The following is a 24,487-nucleotide window of genomic DNA, read 5'->3' as shown; positions in this document are numbered from 1 at the left end:
CATACATCAAACCTCTGTAATACCCTTCGTTCACCGAAAAGTATGTTAGTGTAGAAGTATGAGGCAGAGGGGGCAACTGAGACAACTTTGGGCAGTTAGAAATATAAAGTTGACAAAGTTTGGTACAGCACTCCAAGAAGGAAAACGAGGACAGAAGGGGGCAATATTTGCATACAATGCTTTCAAGCCTTGAAAACAAAGGGCTGTTGGGTCCCCCAACCCATTCCTCAAGTTCTCGCATTTTCACAATGATAACTGTCTTCAGGTGCATAAAACTTCTCTCTGTAAGACCACCAAATCCAGGCCCAAACACACGCATCCCAGCAATATTATTCAGTTTGAGGTTGGTGAGGTGTGGTAACTGTTCAAAAGGTGGAAGAGTGTCCCAAGATATACCCTTCAGATGTAGAGACTCCAGCCTTTTTATGCTAATGTCACTGCACAACCAGCTAGGACCAACGGCAAAACCATAATTTTTAATGCCAAGCTCTCTAAGATTTGGGGGTGGTTGAAGACCCTCGAGAATATCACCATCTGTAATATGTTGCCCTGCACCCCAAACTAATGCCAATTCTTTCAGATTTCTTTTATCCTTCAATTTAGCATCATTAGCTTCTTTTTTAGATGCCACGGTTTCAAGATTGCATATAGCAAGCTGTCCAAGCCCTGTCAATTCCCCCAGCTGGCTCAATTCAAATCCAACATTTTCCTTCTTAACATGAAATTCTCTTAGCTCTTGTAACCACTTCATCTTTCCGATCTCAGGGATGCTGGAATGGAATTCTTTGGAAGAATAAATATGGTGTAAACTCACGAGGCGGCTAATGCTTTTAGGGAAAAAATTTATAATAATGTGCCAACTATAGACGTCCAAGAATTTCAAGTGGTAAAATCTTGGTAATGTTCTAGGTGAACGATGATAATACATCCCATGAGGTTGCGTGAGTTTAAGGTATTGGAGGTGGATAAGATTTGAAAAGCTTTTTGGCAAACTGCCTGGGAGACTAGGTATAAATAGAACTCGAAGACTCTTTATTCCTTCAAATGCATCTCTCAGAATATCACCTGTTTCTGCATCATGTGGTCCAAAAACCATCAAAGTACGCAAATTTCCAATGTCTATTACACTCCTCAGTTTACATATTTCTCGACCAAAACTTTGATCATATTTATCTTCTACGGTGATTGATAAGTGCCGAATAGATTGTGGTATGTCGTTGACTCTGAAACTTAAACTACTTATGTTCACACACTCTTGTGACGAAACATTCCGAGACAGTTCATGCAATAAATCATGCATCACATAGTAGTCACCATCCCAATCACGGTTTTTTATGAGAAAACCATTTTCCACTAGTTCGTCTAAGTAATTCTTATCAGTTTGGCTATTCGAGTCTACAATACCCATTGCGATCCAGAAATTAGTATTTTTTTCTAAATCATAAAACTTGTAATCTTCTGGGAAGAGGGCATAATAGAAAAAGCATTTCTGTAGATGGAAAGGAAGGTAATTATAGCTGATTTGCAGAGATGGCAAAATATCATCATCATATTTTGCACTGTGCCATTCATTATTTTCAAGAATTCCCATCCAACATTCCCAAGAGATATTTTTCTTCAACAACCGACCAACTGTATTTGCTGCCAGCGGTGAACCCTTCAGTTTCTTTGCAATATCTCTTGCAACATTAACTAAGTCATCATCATAAAGCCTAGGTTTGTTTTGACCAAATATACATGCTTCGAACAGTGCAAAGAATTCATCAGGCTTTAAACCATGCAGTTCAACTGGATCAGTTGTTTTGACCATCTGTGCTACAGATGGCAATCGAGTTGTGACAAGAACCATGCTGCCCTTGGTTTCCCCCATTGTGAATGGGGCTAATAGGTTTCCCCAATCGCGCTCACTCTTGCATGTCCACACATCATCCAACACAATTAAGAACCTTTTGGAGTCCAGTTTCTCTGCAATGGCTCTTTGAAGTTGGTCTAAGTTTGTTGTTTCATATGTGCTGGCATTAATTCCAGATATGCAGCCAAGTATCTCGCGTGTGAGCCTAATCACATCAAAATTAGTTGAGACACATACCCAGACCCTGACAGGGAAGTGCCCCTTGATCTTTTCATCATTATACAGGTGCTGTGTGAAGGTGGTCTTTCCGATGCCCCCAGGGCCAACGAAAGGCAGGACAGAGAGGATTTTATCACGGTGTGTGCCACTGGTGAGTGCATTTACAGTTTGCTCAAAAATGTCATTCCTTCCATACAGTTTTCTGTGTTGTGGAACTATTGAACCAGTGGGAGGCCTTTCAATGGTGACATGTGTGCTTAATGGAGTGCTGTTGTGGTTTGCAGTTTTGAGCAGGTCAGAGACAAGTATGCATATGGAGTTCATCTCCTCTATTACGGACTTGATTTTCTTGGACATGGCTACTCTGTTGAATGGAAACTTAATATCAACATCGCCATCATCATTACTAGCACCAGGCATGTCTTCACTACTGGTAGCAGCAGCAACAACAACTGCTGGAGGAGGATCATCACCTTGAGTGCGCGGTGATGAGAAGCACGGGAGGCAGTTACCGAGGGTGTAGCGAGAAACATGGCTGCTGCCGCCCACCTCCGCAGCAGCAACTGCAGGAGGAGGACCATCAGCTAGAGTGCGCGGAGATGAAAAGCACGGAAGGCAGTTGCCGAGGGTGTAGCGAGCAACATGGCGTCCATGGACCGAATGGCCCTGGATGCCGCCGCCCACCTCCGCAGCAGCCTCCTTGGTGCCATCGACCTCGTCCTGGATGGATGCATCACCAAGTATTTTAGACAACGGTGTCTAGATCTCTACATCACGGATTCTATTATTGTTCTGGCACCTCGATCTCTACATAGCAACTCACCTGGATCATGAAGTAGTGGAGCTCATCGAGCACGTCTTCAGCCTCGTCGGCCTTTTTGCTCAGCGTCCCCAGCAGTCCGCGCAGGCCAGGATCGTCGCCCACGTCCCTGCCCACGGATGCGGACAGCAGCCCCTGTGTGTACTGCAGCTGGTTCTTGGCGGTCAGGAAGTTGCTGCCGAGCTCAGAGCTGGCCATGTAGGTGGACACCAGCGGGTCGAACAGCTTGGTGAGCACCTTACCGACGAGCCAGTTGGCCGCGCCGACGGCCATCTTCATCTCCATGGCAGTCGCTCAGCGGGGTCCTCCGTTGACTGAAATTAATCTCTTTGGGTTAGTGGGAGCTGGTGGTGGTGGTAGTGTTTGCAAAGAAGACTTGGCCTAGGTGGGTCGTTTTATGTCTGCAGGATCCAATATCTCGACCTTGGAAAGCTCCAATACATACAATATAAAACGGTTAAAGACATACTGGTGCACCTGCTCCAGGAGGAAGCATCCAATGAAGCGAGTAAATTATGTGAGCCAACGCGCTTCGCTCTGAATCCAACCACTCTTGCTTCATTGCGTACACACACATGCTCTGTGATTAAGTTATGGCAAGAAATGTAGAAATAGTACACACCCTCATACGGTAGCAAATTAGGAGTAGGAGGCGATTTTGTGAACAGAAATGTAGAAATAGTACACACCCTCATGCTCATAGGGTCCTAGCTAGCTATGGTTCCTCGTGGGCAGGGGCGGAGCTTCGTTGGGGCCGCCCACGAATCTTGTGATTATTTTTTATACCTATGCTTTGCTTCCTAGCCCACTCAGCCTAGTTATGATCGATCCAAGAAGTCTCGAGGGTCGAGGTTTGGCATGAGCGCACATAGTAGGAGCAGCAGCTGCCGGTCGGCTATGCCGCACCTGCAACTCGCGCAGCTCAAATCTCGCGTGGAGAGCCAGCGCCCATCCCCTTCTAGGCTCCCAAGTTCTACCTTTGGCCCTTTCCCGGCGGCACAGATCGCACAGCCTCCTCGCCGCTAAATATGCGCTTCCTGCTGCCTGCTCCACGGCTCCGCTCGCCTTCTCGCGACCTCATCATGGCGGCATCCTCCCTTTGGCCCTTCTTTCCAGGCTCCGGTCTCCACACCGGCCAGTTCTGACCTCGGCCGTCCGGATGCTGCCGCTGTGCCGCCCAGATGCCTCCGACCCTTGCCTCCTCAGACCACTGCAGTACACCATGCTACCAACCAACTAGGTTCGCCGGTCTGCTGTCGAGTACCAGACGCCGAGTAGAACTCAACTCTATGTTCACCTCCTGATGACGCTGCTGCTAGGTACTTCCTCCATTCCAAATTACTTGTCGTGCACGACGAGTAATTTGGAACGGAGGGAGTAGTTTCTAATTATTTCTAGAGCAGCGTGCTTTTGTTATGAATTGAGCAGCATTAATGCATTTTATTATTAATTCATATGTAGAATTGCACGATAAAGAGATATTTTCCTTTGTGCCTGACGCGTAATATTTTTTAATAAGTGCATTTTAGTGTAGGAAGATCATTGAAACAATGCATAATAAGGTAGAAGATGAGTCTCTTAGTAGTAACTTGTTTGCTAACATACAGGGTGAAAATTGAAACAGAACAAAAGGGACCAACTAGTGACTAATGCCTACAAAAATTCGGCTCTTCCTTAGCTTGGCCCGCCTAGCTTTTTCTTCCAAGCTCCGCCACTGCCACTGAATGTCCCGTCAGCAAAAATGACCTGATTCAGGTGAACTAATCGTTCTTGTATCAAAGCAAAAAAGAAACACTATGCAGATAGCGATAACATAGCACCAGTTAGAGCAAAATAGTAAATACATGGAATAAACTACCCTCAAATATATTATTCAAAAAATAGCTTAAACAGTAAGCACATATTTATAGAGGGTATACAAACACACCTCTGAAGCATAACCCGGAGTTTCCCCAGCGGTTGGCTTAATAAATGATCCTACTGGGCAGGTTTGTTGAACAACTTCACAAAATGCAATGAGCCTCTCCCTGTTGCCAAGCTCTACCGCCTGCGAGTAAATAAAACAAACAATATTGTTATTTCCTTTGTCTTAAAAATTTCGTGACACGGTAATAATACTGACAGGCACAGAGTCAAATGATTTAAAGAGACCGCTTGACCTTCTGTCAAGATCAAACTTTGAATTAGATGGTTTCTGCAGCCACGCGTTCTCCACAAAATTAATACATTGGAAGAGCGGCACCATTTCATCAGTCTCTTATTCTACTCTATTAATAATGTTTATTTTCTGAAATCTGTTTCCCTGCATTAGCTTTCAGAATATGTGACACAGTGCAGTAGCTATGCTGATTTAGCCAAAAATCGATTTAATGCTAAAGCGTTTTCAGACTGTCGTGTTCCTAGCGAATTAATACGAAATATTCGCAGTTAGGATTTTGCATCCGAAGTGAGACCCAAATTATGAACAATGTCAGCACATACTACACACATGGGTTAAGTATAGATGTGGAATACTCTGCCTCCCCACCCCAGATACATGGTGTACATTTAATCTTGCCTTGATCAAATCGAAGGCTCTACGGATATCGTCTATGCCGAGGCTCTTGCTCCACGAGTACCCACAGGACCTCTGTATGAGCGCGCACCCTGTCTCCGGTCTGACGGCATGTGCAAGCGCATCCCAGTCGAGGCCACCATCTGCTGCAAGCTACAGTACAACTGAATTTACATCAGCAACCTATCCAGGGGCAATGTAACACACCAGAGTAGCAGAGGCAAAAAAGTACAGAGTAGCAGATGACTGGACTCCAAGGAATCGGCTTCCTTGTACAGAGTAGCAGAGTACCGGTTGTCTGTCATCAGCTCTCTCGGTCCAGCAGAAACAAAGAGTAGAATATAAGAGCTGAGTTCAGAGTTCAGTTCAGCAACCGAGCGGGGTGGGGGAATGGGGACAAACCTCCGCGGCCTCGGCGCCGACGACGTGGGCGAAGACGGACTCGAGCGCCTCCCGGCCGCCGGCGTCGTCGTGGCCGTACCCCGTCGATCCACCGAAGTGCTGCAGTTCACATACAGGTAACCGCGCCATGCGTCAGCGAGCAGGAGCAGAAGGCAAAGGGGGTAGTATGCGGAGTGGAAGTACGAGGGGTTACGTGGGGTGCGACGCGGGCGGCGCGGGAGGCGGCGGAGACGCGGGAGGAGTTGAGGGCGAGGGCTTAGTCCACCTCCCGGAACACCGCCTGCAGCGACTCGCCGCGCGGGCCACCTCCGCGTGGAACGCGCACGCGCGCGGCCGCACAGTCCGCCTGACGCGAGGCCGCCGCGCGAAGGGGGAGGAGGTCAGGGTGGTGGTGGCTGCAGCCGTCGACAGCTTCGGATGTCAAACTCAAAGTTTTATCCTTCCTCGGTTAGATCGCACAGGTGAAACAAACAACTTGGCATTCAGTTTATCGTAACACCTTTGGCATCCTGTGCATTCGCACCACTGAACTGTAACTGGGCTATGATTCTGTTGTCGTTGCAGGAGCAGCCGGTGAAGAAGCTTGTGCCGGAGGAGGCGGGCGGCGAAACTAATCATAGTGACAAGAATAGACAGAGGTAATTATCTTTGACCAGGAAAATCAAGTAGTTCATGACCAGAAACTGACTCGTTACAAGAAGACTGGCTTCATGAATGTTATTAAACCAGGATACAATAATCTTCATAAAAAGTACAATTCTTTTTCTGTGAATGTTTATGAGCAGACTCTACAAACTGATTTGGGCCATTAAGTGACAAAATTGAAACATAACATAAAAAAATCACACTAACACTTTAGCAACATGGATTCATTGTACACAAAAGAATCCCCCAAAGTAAAGTGCTGTGCTGTGACAGTCATCTATCTCTTCTTGAATTGGCAAACTCATACAACAGGTACATCGGTTTGAAAGCATTTCTAACTAATCCATTCAGTTCAAACCGGTATCCTAATGGCTAATGCACTAGCAATTCGGTGGCAGAAGCTATCCAGTATATATGGACGATGCTCTGGCTTGAAGTTACCCTGCTAATCAATCAGTACAAGCCTGCTGAACTCCTCACAAACTTTAAATTATCTCTGCTGATTTTAGATCACTCATCGATTCAACCAAAACATTTTGTGAGCATGATGGTCCCTGCATCAAGGAAATCCTTATGTCAGTCAGTTAACTAGCTAGCACCGTGTCAGATCTGACAGCATCAGAGCATCAGTAACAAGCAAATTATGAAGATTACCTGATGATTCCCATCAATCAACACACACACTAATAGATAGTTAAGGAAGAGCCTACCCATTCGAGAAATGGGAAGTCTTCTGGTAACAAACGGCTATATGACATTCGGAACTTCACCCAGGACAAGGGCCCACTGTCTCCTGTGTGTTCCTCCTTGCATCGATACATTTCAAGGAGAAGAGCTGTCAGTGCATTGGAGAAGGCATACTTGATGGCCCAAGCTCTCAAGTCTCAACCTTAAACCTGGTGCCGATCAGAGACTGTTGTGCATTTTAGTACAAGTAACTGACCTGACAGAGGAGCAGCATTTTGATCTCTTAAGGGCCCATCACATGATATCGCGCTTGTGCTTCCATCCATGAATGTCCCGTCAGCGAAATTGACCTAATTCAAGTGAATGAACTAATCAATCTCATCAAAACAAAAAAGGGAAAATATGAAGATAATAAAACATAGCAAAAATAATATTTTGCACGAAATGTTAAAAGTTAAGGTAACCTGCATATTATCATGGTGTGGAACCCTCGGAAGCGGTTGAACTTCTAAGTCATTTTTTTAATGTTAAACTTAAGCCAACCTGCACAATTTCATGGCGTAGAACCCGCGGAAGCGGTTGAACTCTATAGGCCTTAGCTGACATGACCTTTACTAGAAACGGCAAGAACTGATAAGCAACCTACTTTTACTGCCTCTCCAACCATTTGCGGAGCAAGAATCAAGCCTTGAAACACTGCGAGCCTAACATGGTCAGGTGCAGATAGGCGAGCCGCAGGCTGCAGCAACCAAATCTTCCTTCCTGGCAACATAACCGCCACGGTTCTTTATCAAGCAACCGGCAATCAGATCCTCTCCCTGCCATGCAAATGCCAGATTAGGTAAAACCTCTCTGTCTATGAATGAATGATGATGACCATCATGAACAACATACCACCATTGGACGTGCTGATGCCTAAACAATTTCACCATAGCAGTTGTCCACCATGGCCTTGCAGTTTAGACTTTGCATCTAAAAGGAGATCCAAACCATGAAAAATGTCAGCAACGTGCACTAACTAGGTATGCTATATACTTGCCCCAAAATTCAGAATATAATCTTACCTTGATCAAATCGATGGCTCTACGAGTGTCAGCTATGCCCAGGTAACTGTACGACCTCTGTACGAGCATGCATCCAATCTCCGGTCTGACAGCACAACTGAATCCCAGTCAAGGCCATCATCTGCTGCGAGCTACAACTGAATCCACATCAGCAACCTAAAGCACCATGTAACTCAAGAGTAGTGGGTGACTGGAGGGGGGAAAATCGACTCACCGGCTTGGCTAGCTCTGGATCTCAGACAGTTATCCAAGATGAGGAACAACTTGCACAAAACAGAGTAAGTCGCACCTGCTGCCCCGTATTCGACCTGGTTGCCGTCTTCTAGTAGTTCTGAAAATAAGATGGCCGAAAATGTAGTCTTAGTATTCCTGACAGCAAACTTTTTACTTGACGAGATTTAAAAGGTGAAATCATGCAGCTGCTACATGCAAACTGGCATGTGCCATTTCAAAAATAGGTGCTGTCTAATATTAGGGAGAACAAAAGCTAACAATCAAATGAAATTAACAGTTGTGACTACGAAAAAGAAACAAAGCCGTGTAATAGTTACATGTGCAAACGCAGAAACATGGGAATGTACTAAATGTGTGCAATGCAAATTAAATCAAGCAATCATGTGGCTTTCATATACTCTGAATGAGAGGATGAATTGAGGGGCAGAAGTTGATTTTGCATGCCGTCACCTGTAGATACCGACTAAATACATGTGTGACCCTCATGCAGTTTATTGTACAACGCCTTGGATAGCCTACTTCTTCCATTGCCTACTTCTGCAGTTGACACGAGTAAATCATGAGATTTCAGAAAACAGCTAGGTGTCAAAAAGTGAGTGTTACTTACCTCAAGATAAACCAGGGTTTGATTCTTTTAGTTTCTCCACCTGCTTTGTTGTGCATTTTAGTACAAGTAACCGACCTGACAGTATAAGACTGTCACTTGCAATTGGATGCATAATTTCTTAGGAGAGCCAAGAACTGATAAGCAGACTATTTTTACTGCCTTTCCAACAATTTGCTAGATTCAAAAAATGAGTGTTACGTACCTGACGAACAAATAAACAAGGGTTTGCTTCTTTAAGTTTCTGGGCTTGCTCTTTTATCTCACGACTGCAGCCACTTACGTCTAGTAACAGCAGTGAAGCGGGGAGGTCCTCCTTGGACGGCAGTGACTGGATTCCATCACATTTGAAGATCGAAAGTTCCGTGAGAGAAGAAAGGCCATATAGCCGAGGGAGAGACCGCAGTTTGCAGCTTGTAAAATCTAGACTTTGGAGGGAGGTGAGAAGATTAAGTGCTTGCTCTTGCTCTTCCGTGAAAGTTTCAGTCACCTGATCATCACAGAACTCTAATTTGTGAAGGATAGCGGCAAGGCGTCTGCAAATGGGAGCAATAAGCACCGCTGAGATGCTCTCCGCCACCATTTCTTCCAGTTGGAATGAACCTGGATGCAGTGAGTTGCTCATTGCCACCTCTGGGATCAGACCTGCTGCTACAGAGATATTTTCTTCGTCCAAAGATTTGTCATGGACTGCCAATTCCTCAAGGACGACTGGATTGAACCATTCTGCAGAGAACATGCTGCCGCAAACTGTGGCAACTAGTCTTCTCAGGGACTTCATCTTTTGGAGGTACGACACTGACAATGAAACGTGTGGTGACCCACGAATATATATAGCCTCTACTCTATCCATATTTTGGAAGGCCAACGGGCCCTCATAGTCTTTAGCAGACAAATACTTTCCATCATACGTCAAACCTCTGGAAAACTCTTTGTTCACAGAACAGTCTGTTAGTGTAGAACTACGAGGCAGAGGGGGTAATTGAGACAACTTTGGGCAATCAACAATACGGAGTCGACAAAGGTTGGTACAACACTCCAAGAAGAAAAACGAGGATATAAGGGGGCAATGGAGGCATACGATGCTTTCAAGCCTTGAAAACAAAGGGCCATTGGGTCCCTCGACCCATTCCTCAAGCTCTCGCATATTCCAGATCTCTATTCTCTTTAAGTGCATAAAACTTCTTTCTGTAAGACCACAAAATCCAGGCCCAAACACATGCATCCCAGCAATATTCTTCAGTTTGAGGTTGGTGAGATGTGGTAACTGCTCAAAAGATGGAAGAGTGTCCCAAGATATACCCTCCAGATGTAGGGACTCCAACCTTTTTATGCTAATGTCACTGCACAACCAGCAAGGACCAGCAGCAAAACCATAATTTATAATGCTAAGCTTGCTAAGATTAGGGGGTGGTTGAAGACCCTCAAGAACATCACCATCTATAGTCTGTTCCCCTCGACCCCAAACTAATTCCAATTCTTTCAGATTTCTTTTATCCTTCAGTTTAGCATCATTAGCTTCTTTTTTGGATGCCACGGTTTCAAGATTGCATATACCAAGCTGCCCAAGCTCTGTCAGTTCCCCCAGCTGGCTCAATTCAAATCCAACACTTTTTTTCTTAACATCAAATTCTCTTAGCTCCTGCAACCATTTCATCTTTCCGACCTCAGGAATACCGGAATGGAATTCTTTGGAAGAATAAATATGGCGCAAACTCATGAGGCAGCTAATGTTTTTAGGCAAAATTACATTACATTCCCAACCAAGCCAACCATCGAGGTCCAAGAATTTCAAGTGGTAAAATCTTGGTAATGTCCTAGGTGGATACAGGCAAAGGAGCGCATCACTAGGTGGCATGATTGTAAGGTATTGGAGGTGGATAAGATTTGAAAAGCTTTTTGGCAAACTGCCTGGGAGACTAGGTATAAATAGAACTCGAAGACTCTTTATTCCTTCAAATGCATCTCTCAGAATATCACCTGTTTCTGCATCATGTGGTCCAAAAACCATCAAAGTACGCAAATTTCCAATGTCTATTACACTCCTCAGTTTACATATTTCTCGACCAAAACTTTGATCATATTTATCTTCTACGGTGATTGATAAGTGCCGAATAGATTGTGGTATGTCGTTGACTCTGAAACTTAAACTACTTATGTTCACACACTCTTGTGACGAAACATTCCGAGACAGTTCATGCAATAAATCATGCATCACATAGTATTCACCATTCCTATCACAATTTTTTATGAGAAAACCATTGTCCACTAGTTCGTCTAAGTAATTCTTATCATTTCGGCAACTTGAATCTACAATGCCCATTGCAATCCAGAAATTAGTGATTTTTTCTAAATCATAAAACTTGTAATCTTCTGGGAAGAGGGCACAATAGAAAAAGCATTTCTGCAGATGGAAATGAAGGTAATTATAGCTGATTTCTAGGGATGGCAAAATATCATCATCATTTTTTGCACTTTGCCATTCATTCTTTTCAAGAATTCCCATCCAATATTCCCAAGAGATGTTTTTCTCCAACAGTCGACCAACTGTATTTGCTGCCAGTGGCGAACCCTTTAGCTTCTTTGCAATATCTCTTGCAACATTGACCAAGTCATCATCATAAAGCCTGGGTTTGTTATGACCAAATATACATGATTCAAACAGTGCAAAGAAGTCATCAGGCTCTAAACCATGCAACTCTATTGGATCAGTTGTTTTGACCATTTGTGCTACAGATGGCAATCGAGTTGTAACAAGAATCATGCTGCCCTTGGTTCCCACTGTTGTGAATGGGGCCAATAGGTTTTCCCAATCGCGTACACTCTTGCAAGTCCACATATCATCCAACACAATTAAGAACCTTCTGGAGTCCAGTCTCTCTGCAATGGCTGTCTGAAGTTGGTCTAAGTTTGTTGGTTCAATTGTGCTTGTGTTAGTTCCAGGTATGCAGCCAAGTATCTCCCTGGTGAGCCTAATCACATCAAAATTAGTTGAAACACATACCCAGACCCTGACAGGGAAGTGCCCCTTGATTCTTTCATCATTATACAGGTGCTGTGTGAAGGTCGTCTTTCCGATGCCCCCAGGGCCAACGGAAGGCAGAACATAGAGGGTTTTATCATGGTAGGTGCCACCGGTGAGTGCATTTACAGTTTGCTCAAAAATGTCATTCCTTCCATACAGTTTTCTATCTTGTGGAACTATGGAACCAGTTGGAGGCCTTTCAATGGTGACATGTGTGCTTAATGCAATGCTACTGTGGTTTGCAGTTTTGACTTTGAGCAGGTCAGAGACAAGCAGGCATATGGAGTTCATCTCCTCTATGACAGACTTGATTTTCTTGGACATGGCTACTCTGTTAAATGGCAACTTAATATGTTCACTATGTAGCTCACTGGTGGCAGCAGCATCAGAAAATGCAGGAGGCTCGTCACCTAGAGTGCGCGGAGATGAAAAGCACGGAAGGTAGTTGCCGAGGGTGTAGCGAGCAACATGGCGTCCATGGACCGAATGGCCCTTGATGCCGCCGCCCACCTCCGCAGCAGCCTCCTTGGTGCCATCGATCTCGTCCTGGGTGGGTGAATCATGAAGCATTTTAGACAACGGCGCCTAGATCTCTACATCACAGATTATATTACTGTTTCAGCACCTCGATCTCTACATAGCAACTCACCTGGATCATGAAGTAGTGGAGCTCATCAAGCACGTCCTCGGCTTCGTCGGCCTTCTTGCTCAGCGTCCCCAGAAGTCCGCGCAGGCCAGGATCGTCGCCCACGTCCCTGCCCACGGATGCGGACAGCAGCCCCTGTGTGTACATCAGCTGGTTCTTGGCGTTCAGGAAATTGCTGCCGAGCTCGGAGCTGGCCATGTAGGTGGACACCAGCCCGTCGGACAGCTTGCTGAGCACCTTGCCGACGAGCCAGTTGGCCGCGCTGACGGCCATCTTCATCTCCATGGAGCTCAGCAGGGTGCTCCGGCTTTCGGTCAGTAGAAGACTTGGTGGGTCGTTTTATGTCTGCAAACCTTGGAAAGCTCCAATACACATACAATATAAAAACAGTAAAAGATCCAAGAGGAAGCATCCAATGAAGCGCGGAGTAAATTATGTGACTCCATGCTTAAGTTATGGCAAGAAAATGCTTAAGTTATGGCAAGAAATGTAGAGATACGCACCCTCATACGGCAGCAAATTACTGTAGTAGCATAACTTGAGCAAACGGGACGTGCGGTGGTCGGGACATTAGTGTGGGTCAGGTAATTAAGGGCACCCGATAGTCAAAAGTCAGACAGTACGTGCTTGTAAAATGTAAAAATGGCACCCACGTCAGGAAATTTACACCATCGTGACTGTGTGCAAGAACACCACGTGAAGGTGTCCGGGGCAAGAGGTTACCACTATGAGCATGATGGGGAAGGAGCAACAATCCACTATGACAGGGTGATACATCACAAATTTGTTCATAGAGCAGATGTTCAGGCCTAGTTGCCATATAAACACGGCACCATGTTCACGCTCTGCACTATCAAGATCTGAACTATCAAGCAACAAAATTTGAAATATAAAAGCATAAAAAAGAATCTCCCTAACAATTCAGCAATGCAGATCCACTGTACGCAAATGAAACCTCCAAAATGAAGTGCTGTGACGGTCATCTATCTCTTGTTGAATGAATGGGCAAACCCATACAAATGGTAGTACATGGCACACACCACTTTCAAAGCATTTCTAACTAACCCACTACAGTTTAGGGTGTGGAATCCTAATCAACTGCCGAGTTGATCACATAAGCTATCCAAAATCAATGATGCTCCGGCTTCAACTTACTCTGGCAATCTATTGATGCACAATGCAGCCTGCTGAATTATTCACAGCCTTGAAACCTGTTGCCTTAAATCGCCGATAGGTTCAACCAAAAGAATTTTGTGGCCATGATGGTTCCTGCATTAAGTAAAGAATTCCTTTTGTTAGTCAGCACCGTGTCAGATCTAGCAGCATCAATGAGAAAAGATTACCCAATGATTAAGTACTCACTAGTCAATTATACTTCTATAAATGGAAGTCTTTTGGTAACATAACAAATGGCTACGTGACCTCCATTCCAGAAATGGGATATAGTTATGGTAACAACAGCTATATGACCTTGAGAACTTCACCCAGGACAAGAGCCCATTGTGTCCAATGCGTTCCTCCCTGCATCGATACGTTTCAAGGGAGAAGAACCATCAGTGCAAGGGACGAGAAGGCGTATTTGATGCCCCAGGCTCCCCACCCAGAGTCTGTCGTGCATTAGCACAAGTAATGAGGATGCCAATTCTCAGCTTACCTGACAGAAGACAGCGTATGGATCTCTTAAGGGCCCGTCACATGATAGCTCGCTTGTGCTTCCATCCATGAATGTCCCATCAGCAAAAATGACCTGATTCAAGTGAACTAATCACTGTTGTATCAAAGTACAAAAAGGAAACTACGCAGATAGCAATAACATAGCATCAGTTAGAGAAAAATAGTAAATACATGGAATAAACTGCCGTCAAATATATTGTTCAAAAAATAGCTTAAACAATAAGCACATATTTATAGAGGAGGGTATACAAACACACCTCTGAAGCATAACCAGGAGTTTCCCCAGCGGTTGGCTTAATAAATGATCCTACTGGGCAGGTTTGTTGGACAACTTCACAGAATGCTATGAGTCTCTCCCTGTTGCCAAGCTCTACTGCCTGCGAGTATAACAAAAAATATTGTTGTTTCCTTGGTCTTAAAAATGCCGTGACATGGTAACACTGACAGGCACAGAGTCTAATGATTTAAAGAGATTGCTTGACCATCTGTAAAGATCAAACTTTTAATTTGAGGGATTCTCCAGCCATGTGTTCTCCGCAAAATTTAAACATTGGAAGAGTACCATCATTCATCAGTTATCTTACTCTACTCAATTGATGTTTATTTTTCTGCAATTTGTTTTCACTACATCAGCTTTCTGAATTTGTGACACATCACAGTAGCTATGCTGATTTATCCAAAAATAAGTTGTAATGTTGTATCATGCATGGATACTGTCATATTTGCTTGTGTGGACACTCATGTGCTAGTGAATTAATGTTAAAGCCTTTTCAGACTAATCAAAGTTAAACTTAAAAGCAACCTGCACAATATCATGGCGTGGCGCCCTTGGAAGTGGTTGAACTCTATAGCCCTTGGCTGACATGACTTCTGCAATTAGCAAACCACCCTGTGGATAGTATAAGACTGTTACTTGCAATTAGTATATGCATAATCTCCTAGAAAATTCAAGAACTAGGAAGCAACCTACTTTTACTGCCTCTCCAACCATCTGCGGAGCAAGAAACAAGCCCTGAAACATTGCTCGCATAACATGTCCAGGTGCGGACCCAAACTCCACCCCAAGGCCCGGTGCGGATAGGCGAGCTGCAGCTGCGGCAACCAAATCTTTCTTCCCAGCAACGTAGCCACCACAAGGCGCGATGGTACCACCGGGGTTCTTTATCAAGCTACCGGCAATCAGATCTGCTCCCTGATATGAAATGCGCAATTAGGTAAGACTGCTCTGTTACTCATATGATGATGAGCATCGTGAACATACCACCATTGGAGGCTCTGATGTCTCAACAAATTCACCGTAGCAGTTGTCAACCATGACCTTGCAGTTTGGATTTTGCATCTGAAGGGAAACCCAAAACATGAAGAATTTCAGTACGTACTACACAGTACATACATGAGTTAAGTATAGATAGAGAATACTCTGCTCCCCTCAAAATACACATGATATAATCTTGCCTTGATCAAATCAATGGCTCTACGGATATCAGCTACGCCCAGGCTCTTGCGCCACGAGTAACCGCAGGACCTCTGTATGAGCGCGCACCCGGTCTCTGGTCCGACGGCACACGCAAGAGCATCCCAGTCAAGGCCACCATCTGCTGCGAGCTACAACTGAATCCACATTAGCAAGCCATCCAAAAGCACAATGTAACACACCAGAACAGCAGAGGCAAAGTAACACAGAGTAGCACAATGTAACTTGAATGTAACACAGAGTAACAGATATCTGGAGGGGAATAATTGGCTCACCGGAACTTCTCGGTATGTAACTCCAAAGTCCTTAAGCGATCCTACATTGGCCGAACCTCTGATCCCAATGACCTCCTCCAGGGTGTCATATGGAGGCCCGGCGACCGCCAAGAGCTGCAGTAGGAGTTGTCTGTCATGAGTTCTCACAGTCCAGCAGAAACAACGCCAAAATTTGGCATTTCGGTTCAGTCGTGTCCATATTGATTACCTCGTGTCCGGGACGCAGCAGCGCGAACAGAGCGCAGGCGATGGCATGCGTGCCGGAGAAGAACTGGCAAACCAAAGAGCAAGAAGAAGAGTTCAGTTCGTCACTAGGAGCTCAGCTCAGTCAAGCGCCGCAATGGAATGTGGAGTAGCGGGGGAACCTGGGGGCGCACGATGGCGGCCTCGGCGCCGACGACGTGGGCGAAGACGGAGTCGAGCGCCTCCCGGCCGCCGGCGTCGTCGTGGCCGTACCCCGTCGAACCACCAAAGTGCTGCAGTTCACACACAGGCGCACGCGCGTCAGGGAGCAGGAGCAGGAGGCAGCGGGGGTACAGAAAGAGCGGGGCGGAGGTCTCGGGTTACGTGGGGAGCGACGCGGGCGGCGCGGAATGCGGCGGAGACGCGGGAGGAGTTGAGGGCGAGGGCGCGGTCCACCTCCCGGAACTCTGCCTGCAGCGACTCCACCGCGCGGGCCACCTCCGGGTGGAACGCGCACGGCCGCACCGTCCGCCTGCCGCCCCGCGGGGCGCGAGGCCGCCGCGCGAAGGGGGAGGAGGTCAGGGTGGCGGTGGCTGCAGCCGTCGACATCGCCGCCGGTGACAGCAACCCACCCGCTTCGGATGTCAAACTGAAAGTTTATCCACGGTCGTCGGCCGCTTCACCACTGCAGTTCTCGTCTCCCAGGCCCGGCCCAACGCATTCCACCTAGGCCCGGCCCAAACGCATTCCACATAGGCCCGGCTCAGTTCTGGCATTTAGGGTGATGCTTCAAGCTTCCCTCAAAAAAAAAAAAGGTGATGCTTCAAGCATCGGAAACGTATGCAAAACCAGCAACCTCGTCAGTTTCCACGATAACAGGAAGCAAAAGGGAGCTTCCACTGAACCACAACCACTAGATTAATGTAGCTAAGCGAAGCATGGTCACGAGCAAGGAACCACCAATGCCATGCGTGCACTCAAAGAAACCTCGCCGCCTTCCCCATCCAGCTCCCCTGCATATAAATCGCCATCCCGTCCTCTGAACCTCCCATCCATCAGGCCGGCATCAAGTCCAGGTGCCCTGAGCAGCGAGACGAACATTGTCAATGGCGTCCTCAGGAGCGTTCATGGTAGCGGCGGTGCTCGGGCTGGTCCTCGCGTCGGCGCCGGCGGCGCGGGCGTGGAGCACGGAGGGTCACATGCTCACATGCCAGATCGCACAGGTAAAAACAACTTGGCATTCTGTTTTTGGCATCCTGCATTGGCGTCACTGAAACTGTAAATGGGTGATTGATTCTGTTGCGTGGCAGGATCTGCTGGAGCCTGCGGCGGCGCAGGCGGTGAAGAACCTTCTGCCGGAGGAGGCGGGCGGCGACCTGTCGGCGATGTGCGTGTGGCCGGACCAGGTGAGGCACTGGTACAAGTACCGGTGGACCAGCCCGCTGCACTTCATCGACACCCCCGACAAGGCCTGCACCTTCGACTACGCCAGTACGTTTCTTTCCTAACACCGAGCGAGCAGCAGCGTAGATAAACTCTGTTTGGATCTGTTGAATTGAGATGATCGTCGTGTCCGATCGGCAGGGGACTGCCATGACCCCAGCGGCGCCAAGGACATGTGCGTCGCCGGCGCCGTCGCCAACTTCACGTCCCAGCTCATGCACTACAAGCAGGGCAGCGCCGACCGCAAGTGTAAGCGTCTACGCGAGGGTGTTGATATCTTGTACCCAGCGTTTCTGAATGAGTAATCACTGTTCAGAGTTCTTGACTGCATCTGTTGCAAATGCAGATAACCTGACGGAAGCCCTGCTATTCCTGTCACACTTCATGGGAGATATTCACCAGGTATTTTCTTCCTTCTGATATCTAGTAATCCTGTGATTACTGCACAGACCAGTCTCTGACATGATTTTTTTAATTTTGTCCATGGTATGTATGTGCAGCCCATGCATGTGGGGTTCACGAGCGACATGGGGGGCAACTCGGTGAACCTACGCTGGTTCAAGCACAAATCCAACCTCCATCATGTAAATAAACCAGCTCCCACTCATGATCCTTACCTGTAACACACTACACACAATGGCATGTCACAAAAACAGAGCTTAACTCTTCATCTGCATGAAAATTGCATCTGTGATCTCTTTCTCTCTTCAGGTATGGGACAGGGAGATAATACTCACGGTGCTCGCCGAGCGCTACGGCAAGGACATGGCCGCGTTCCGCAAGGACCTCCAGCACAACATCACCAAGGTAAGCTGAAAATCAAAATCAACCGGCAGTCTCAATCACAAATGTGCTCTCCAAGGCCAGGAACATGTCTGAAACTTACAGACTAGCTAGATATATAATGTCATAATGTCTGTCTTCTTCCTCCAGGGCTCGTGGTCCGACGAGTCGTCGTGGAAAGATTGCGCGGACCTCATGTCCTGCCCAACCAAGTACGCCACGGAGAGCATAGGCCTGGCGTGCAAGTGGGGTTACGACGGCGTCCACGACGGAGACACACTGTCCGGTAAGCCACCGGCCGGGCTCCGCCTAGCTTCCTGTTCATCAAGCCATTGCCATGCCATTAGTCCTGACCGTGATGCTTCGTGAACTGCAGAGGACTACTTCGGGTCGAGGCTCCCGATCGTGACGCGGCGGATCGCGCAGGGCGGAGTGAGGCTGGCCATGTTCCTCAACCGGGCCTTGGGAGACCACAAGGCCCACAGCCGCGACGTCGCTGCGCCGGTGAACTTGGTCGCGGCTCATGACGATGAGCTCTAGCTCAGCGTCAAGTGACAGTCGCTGTATTGCATCCATGCTGACCTGAAGACATGGGACACGATGATGCCTACTACTGTAGGAGACTGCTGCTAACTTGCATGGAAATGATACAAATGACCACTGAATAATTGTTTGCGACGCCAACAGCTAGCGTGTATTCCCTCTGTTCCTAAATACTTGTCTTTCTAGGCATTTCAACAAGTGACCACATACGGAGCAAAATGAGTGAATCTACACTCTAAAATATGTCTACATACATCCGTATGTAGTAGTCATTTAAAATGTCTAGAAAGACAAATATTTAGAAACGGAGGGAGTACATGTCATGTCCAAAGATGAAAGATGTAGACATTTATTTGGATGTACCCCAAATTCTGTTGTCCTTTTGTTTTCATGTTTGCTGTTATTTTAGTTGCCTGAATGAATCAACGTTGACACATTTGTCACGGCAAGGCAGGATCGTGTCCACACTCTGTACACATCAGTACCATTTGTCGTGGCATGACTCCTTGCAGTTTTGTCTATACATTTAAATGTGAGGTAACAGCATCATGAGTTCTGAAACTTGTCCTGAATGTGATGAGCTAGTCCAAAACTTGAGAAAGCAAATTATTGCATCTTACAACTTGCATTCAATGTGCAAATTTGATCCTAGCCAATCAGACAACGACAACTAGAGCCAAGTCAGCACAGCCCATTGCCCCCACTCCATCCGGTCAGCGCCGCACTTCTTGCAATTACCTCCCTGGCCTTAGCACAAATAAACCCGCATTACACCACCTGAGTTTTAGGATGGAGTGAGTTTTAGACGCGACCAGTGCCGGCGACCATGGGGACGACCGCCGGAAGTTCGAACCGGCGGCGGCCGGCAACAAGGCCCTGCAGGCGGCGGCGGCGGCCTCGCGGCACTGGTCGTCGTCCACGGAGTCGCGGATCGTGCGCGTGTCCCGCGTGTTCGGGGGCAAGGACCGGCACAGCAAGGTGAGGACCGTCAAGGGGCTGCGCGACCGCCGGGTGCGCCTCTCCGTGCCCACGGCCATCCAGCTCTACGACCTCCAGGACCGCCCGGCCTCAGCCAGCCCAGCAAGGTCGTCGACTGGCTCCTCAACGCCGCTCAGCACGAGATCGACAAGCTTCCGCCACTCCAATTCCCGCCGCACGACGACGATCTCCTGTTCTCCGCCCACCACCACCACCATCACCTGCAGCCTACCTCCTCCATGACGTCCATGGCCATGGCACCGCCGTTCTCGCACGCCACTGCCACCGCAGCCGCGGCGTCCATGATGGTCGTCGACAGCGACAAGGCGGCGCACGCCCACGACGGGGGCGGCGATCTCAAGGGGTTCATGAGCCTGAGCAACTCGCTCGGCTTGGTCAACGATGCTGGAGCCGCCATGCCGACGCTGGCTGCGGCTCAAGCCAGGTCGTACCACCACCATTACGCCCCTCAGGGCATCTCCAGCCGTTGGCCTTTCATGAGGGGCAAAAAATCGTCCCCTGAAGGCGCACCGGCGCTAAACCACGCACTGGAGGTGTGATGCCCCCTAGTCGCGCCCTCCCACAGGATTTTTAAAAAGTCAAATACGGCGCAAACACGACTCAAATTTAACGCAAACATCAGTGAGTTCGTTCAAATTTAAACATACTTTATAAAAAAAGGGAAAAACTACCGCGGGCTACCCCCGCCGTCTCCCTCGCCGCCCGCCTCGCCGCTCGCCCACGCGGTTCTACATGTCGAGGAGGCGGTAGAACCGCGTGTAGTCACCACCGTCGTCGTCGTCGTCGTCGTCGCCCCCGCCGACGCCTCCGCCGTCCCTGCTGCATCCCTCCCCCGGTTGGCGCGGCAGGTTGGACGGTCCAGGGGCGTCGTCGTCGTCGTCGCTGAGGACCACGACGCCGTGCTCGTTCTCGCGCCCACGCTTGCGGGCGGCGATCTCCTCCAGGACCCGGCGCTGCCGGACCATCTCGTCGTGGAGGTAGTCGTCCCGCGCCCACCGCAGGGCGTCCTCGTCGGAGAAGCCACGCCGGGCTATCTTCTCGTACTCCACGGGGAGGCCGGGCTCCGGCTTGGACTCGACGAGGACGAAGCGACCGGTGGGGGAGGCGTTGTCGCCGATGCGGACGTTGGAGCTGCGGGTGCGCGCGCTAACAGGCGCGTCCTGGGGCTCCGGCTTGACGGGGCGGAGGTGGAGGCTGGGGGAGCCGCCGGACGAGGAGGAGGACCCCCCGGTCTCCATGCGCCTCGGGGTCCAGGAGCTTCCCCGGCGGCGTGTGAAGGACGGGGGAGAGGGGTACTCGAGGCGCGGCGTGTTGCTGCCCTCGATGTACTCGAGGACGGCCTCCAACGTGCGCCCGGGCACGCCCCACCACCGACACCGGCCGACGGCGTTGAGCCTGCCGGAGGGCTCGACGCCGTTGGTGGCCTCGAGCTGCTCGGCGTGACGGCGGCGGAAGTAGGGCTCCCAGAGCGGGCTGTCGGGGACGTACCGTGGCCCCTCCCTCGCCGCACGCGGCAGGGACGAGCGGATGCGTGCGATCTCCGCATGCCGCGTCGCGCCGGTGGGTATCGGGGGCACCGGCACGCCGCCGACGCTGATCCTCCACGCCCCGGGTACCTGCATATCCGGCGGGACCGGGTACTCGGCCTCGAAAAGGAGGCGAGCCTCGTTCTCGTGAAGATGGCGGCGGTCGAAGCCGTTCGCCGCCGCGCCATCGCCTGGGAAGCGCTCGGCCATGGGTGCTGGAGACGGCGAGAGAGAGGAGAGGGAGGAACGACGACGGCGAGAGAGAGGCGAGGGAGGAACGACGACGGCGAGAGAGTACGAGTCGCCGAGTGCTCTGGGGCGCATCTTATATAGGCCGAGGCGCCGCCCGTGCGCGAGCCGCCGTGAGTACGCGTGGCGGGCGAGGGACGCGCGTCATCCGGTCTTCACTGCGCCGCCCGTGATGCATCAATGGCGCAGGCTGACCGGCGCGGCAGCGCGGCAGCTTTGACATTGATTCGCCGCGAGAAACGAAGCGATGAGGACGACGAAGGGCCGAAAAGAGGGTAGAGTCGCTGACGCGACGGGCCCGCGGCTGTTTCGCGTCGAAACAGTTCGCCCCGGCGCCCCCGGGCGCCCCCCAGCACGCCGGGTTTGGCCTGGGTCCGCCGGCGCTGTTTTCGGCCCAAGCCGGCGAAAATCGGGCTCCTGGGACGCGACTGGGCAAAAAAAAAACGTTCGGGGAAGCCTTTCTGGAGGTGCGGCTGGAGATGCCCTCATGAGGCTTGGAGCAATGGCGCCAACAATGCGAAAATATATATTAGAGCATCTGCACCCCGGTCCGGGGAAGCCTTTCTGAGGTGCGGCTGGAGATGCCCTCATGAGGCTTGGAGCAATAGCGCCAACAATACGAAAATATATATTAGAGCATCTGCACCCCGGTCCGGTTATCTCAGCCGTTTGTTTCCTCAGGGATCCGCGTCATTCACAGGGGCAAAACAAAGTCACGGGCACGTTTTGGTCCTAACCTTTTTGGGTTGTACATGCCTATGCATGTGATCAGTCTAGGTTTGGAGTATATGGTACTGTTCAACCCACAACTGTTCACACCGCATGCAGTACAAGAAGACAACCGGGTCAGACAATTTTCTTGGAACACATGGAGAGTCACTGCGTGCACTTCTTGCCTCCTGCTATTTCCATTGCTTCTGTTTTATAAAAATGAAGAAGAGCCTAGACGGCCTGTCCAATTTTCGGTTGCCCATGTTAGGAACTGAAAGAGTGAAAATGAGAGTGAGAGAGAGATGCATCATGCATGCATGCAGAAGTAGAGAGAGAGAGAGAGAGTATCCATGAGCTCCAACCAGAGCTGGCTAGCTCTGTCTTCTCTCTCTTCCCTCAGTTTGCATGAGCTCCATCTTGTATTCATGGCGGACGAGCGCCCAACTCATGAGAATGAGAGATGCATGCAAAGATTTGTGTTCTCTCCATCTATTGAGCGAAGGTTGGGAGTGAGAGAGAGAGAGAGAGAGAGAGAGAGAGTATTCATGCGCTCCAACTAGAGCTGGCTAGCTCGGCCTTCCCTCTCTTTCTTCACTTGCATTAGCTCCATCTTTTATTCATGGCGGACGAGCGCCCAACTCATGAGAATGAGAGAGATGCATGGAAAGATTTGTGTTATTTCCATCCATTGGTAGTCACGGGTGCGCGTCTGTATGCTGGGGCGCTGTAAGACAAGATTCCGCCATGTTAACGGATACACTAAAACTGGAACTGGAATCTGTGACAGGTATCTCGAGGTACAGGTGCTACCTGCCATGTTAACGGATACACTAAAACTGGAATCTGTGACAGGTATCTCGAGGTACAGCGCCATAACTCAACGGCAAGGATAACGCGGCCGGGGTGCAGGCGCTCAAAAAATCCGCATCCGCCAACAATGCCCACGAGCAGCTGGGCGGCCATCGCTCTTCACCTCATGTGGTGCCTCACCACGGCTTGCCGTTCCCGTCGCTGCTGTCCTTGGCCCCGGTGTCTCAGTTCGTCTTCTACACGCCCGAGGGCGGCTTCGCCATGAAAGACGTCGCCTCCGATCATCAGTTCCCCGTAGACAACCTCGACGATTCGCAAGGCCAGCTCTCGCTGAGCTCGGGGAGAAGCTTTCTTCACTCAGGAAGCCAGGGTTGATCGATGAATCACCTACGTCGTGCCTATACAATGCTTGTTTTTGCGGGTGCCTATACAATGCTTGTTTGACCAAAATAGATGTTACAAGGTGCACAATCAATTATTAACATCTGATGCACATAACACTAGGAGTGGTATATTATGGTTGAAAATTTTAATAATTCACGCATATATATTCACCAATGTTTAAAAATATTTCATGGTTGAAAATTTTAATAATTCACGTATATATATTCAAAGAAGTAACAATCAAAATTATATCAAAGACTTTACAAAAGAAAAACATCATTATTTTGAAGCGTTGGAGAAGCAAAATGGCCTGATTTTAATCGGTGCTTTAACAATTTGTTAAGAAGCTAAAAAATGTAATAGTTCGTTTTTAATTGGTTCCCCATATTTTACGTACTGAGTGCTCATTGGACAAAGGCTAAATTTAGCATGGTCCCTTTTACCTTCTCTTTTCACATGAGAGGTAGAAGGTAAAAGTTACTCAGACCCGCTACTTAATTAAATCAACGGCCCAGATCTGTTATATACTGTTACCTCTCATGTGAAAACATGAGGTAAGTGGGACCATGTTAAAACTATTACCAAAATGGACGCTATATTTTTCCCAAAAAGAGGGTACAACACCCCCTCCCCCCCTCCCCCCAAGCTTGTGCAACGGACCATGCACACAACCATCACCAA

At 48.7% G+C, this 24,487-nt stretch overlaps 4 protein-coding genes, 1 long non-coding RNA gene and 1 pseudogene across 7 annotated transcripts in view; 2 read left to right on the top strand and 4 right to left on the bottom strand.

Moving 5' to 3' along the window:
* Nucleotides 1-3,278, bottom strand: part of LOC125538238 (putative disease resistance protein RGA4) — a 13,072-nt gene extending 9,794 nt beyond the window's left edge. Inside the window, exons 1-2 of the mRNA XM_048701513.1 lie at nucleotides 2,895-3,278; nucleotides 6-2,791 (exon numbers count right to left, since the gene is read on the bottom strand). Of these exons, the coding sequence (XP_048557470.1) occupies nucleotides 6-2,791; nucleotides 2,895-3,176 (3,068 nt within the window). The 5' untranslated portion in view covers nucleotides 3,177-3,278. The remainder of the gene's footprint in view (nucleotides 1-5; nucleotides 2,792-2,894) is intronic.
* A 3,423-nt stretch (nucleotides 3,279-6,701) lies between these two features.
* On the bottom strand, nucleotides 6,702-7,992 carry LOC125540156. The gene is made up of 4 exons (XR_007297223.1): nucleotides 7,644-7,992; nucleotides 7,436-7,529; nucleotides 7,147-7,298; nucleotides 6,702-7,046 (listed from the first exon to the last, which is right to left on the bottom strand). It is a non-coding gene; the product is annotated as an uncharacterized LOC125540156 (long non-coding RNA).
* Nucleotides 7,993-8,073: 81 nt separating this feature from the next.
* Nucleotides 8,074-13,565, bottom strand: LOC125540152 (putative disease resistance protein RGA4). Of its 2 annotated transcripts, XR_007297221.1 has the most exons (7): nucleotides 12,756-13,565; nucleotides 9,287-12,652; nucleotides 9,085-9,159; nucleotides 8,928-9,014; nucleotides 8,458-8,574; nucleotides 8,244-8,374; nucleotides 8,074-8,151 (listed from the first exon to the last, which is right to left on the bottom strand). XR_007297221.1 is itself a non-coding variant. In XM_048703741.1 (2 exons), the coding sequence occupies exons 1-2, from the start codon at nucleotides 13,035-13,037 to the stop codon at nucleotides 9,203-9,205; spliced, it is 3,732 nt and encodes a 1,243-aa protein (XP_048559698.1). In that variant the 5' UTR covers nucleotides 13,038-13,565; the 3' UTR covers nucleotides 9,166-9,202. The 2 variants fall into 2 exon arrangements, 1 of the variants encoding a protein (XP_048559698.1); XM_048703741.1 differs by lacking the exons at nucleotides 8,074-8,151; nucleotides 8,244-8,374; nucleotides 8,458-8,574; nucleotides 8,928-9,014; nucleotides 9,085-9,159 and having other exon boundaries at nucleotides 9,166-12,652.
* Nucleotides 13,566-13,703: 138 nt separating this feature from the next.
* On the bottom strand, nucleotides 13,704-17,017 carry LOC125540153 (uncharacterized protein YnbB-like). Of its 2 annotated transcripts, none has more exons than XR_007297222.1 (12): nucleotides 16,743-17,006; nucleotides 16,541-16,651; nucleotides 16,384-16,446; nucleotides 16,176-16,289; nucleotides 15,882-16,031; nucleotides 15,688-15,765; nucleotides 15,397-15,618; nucleotides 15,229-15,315; nucleotides 14,684-14,803; nucleotides 14,407-14,499; nucleotides 14,115-14,273; nucleotides 13,704-14,021 (listed from the first exon to the last, which is right to left on the bottom strand). XR_007297222.1 is itself a non-coding variant. In XM_048703742.1 (12 exons), the coding sequence occupies exons 1-12, from the start codon at nucleotides 16,965-16,967 to the stop codon at nucleotides 13,989-13,991; spliced, it is 1,347 nt and encodes a 448-aa protein (XP_048559699.1). In that variant the 5' UTR covers nucleotides 16,968-17,017; the 3' UTR covers nucleotides 13,704-13,988. The 2 variants fall into 2 exon arrangements, 1 of the variants encoding a protein (XP_048559699.1); XM_048703742.1 differs by having other exon boundaries at nucleotides 14,223-14,273; nucleotides 16,743-17,017.
* A 382-nt stretch (nucleotides 17,018-17,399) lies between these two features.
* LOC125540154 (endonuclease 1) lies at nucleotides 17,400-19,554 on the top strand. Its single transcript, XM_048703743.1, has 9 exons — nucleotides 17,400-17,581; nucleotides 17,669-17,849; nucleotides 17,943-18,050; nucleotides 18,148-18,203; nucleotides 18,302-18,385; nucleotides 18,513-18,608; nucleotides 18,735-18,870; nucleotides 18,961-19,281; nucleotides 19,444-19,554. Exons 1-8 carry the CDS (start codon nucleotides 17,465-17,467, stop codon nucleotides 19,122-19,124), a joined length of 942 nt encoding a protein of 313 aa, XP_048559700.1. The 5' UTR covers nucleotides 17,400-17,464; the 3' UTR covers nucleotides 19,125-19,281; nucleotides 19,444-19,554.
* On the top strand, nucleotides 19,450-23,797 carry LOC125538237 (annotated as a pseudogene).
* Nucleotides 23,798-24,487: the final 690 nt, after the last annotated feature.

Source organism: Triticum urartu, chromosome 2 (genome assembly GCF_003073215.2).
Source record: "Triticum urartu cultivar G1812 chromosome 2, Tu2.1, whole genome shotgun sequence".
Lineage (NCBI taxonomy): Eukaryota > Viridiplantae > Streptophyta > Magnoliopsida > Poales > Poaceae > Triticum > Triticum urartu.
The sequence above is the reverse complement of the archived record's forward strand: the minus strand, read 5'-3'. Positions and strand labels throughout refer to the sequence as shown.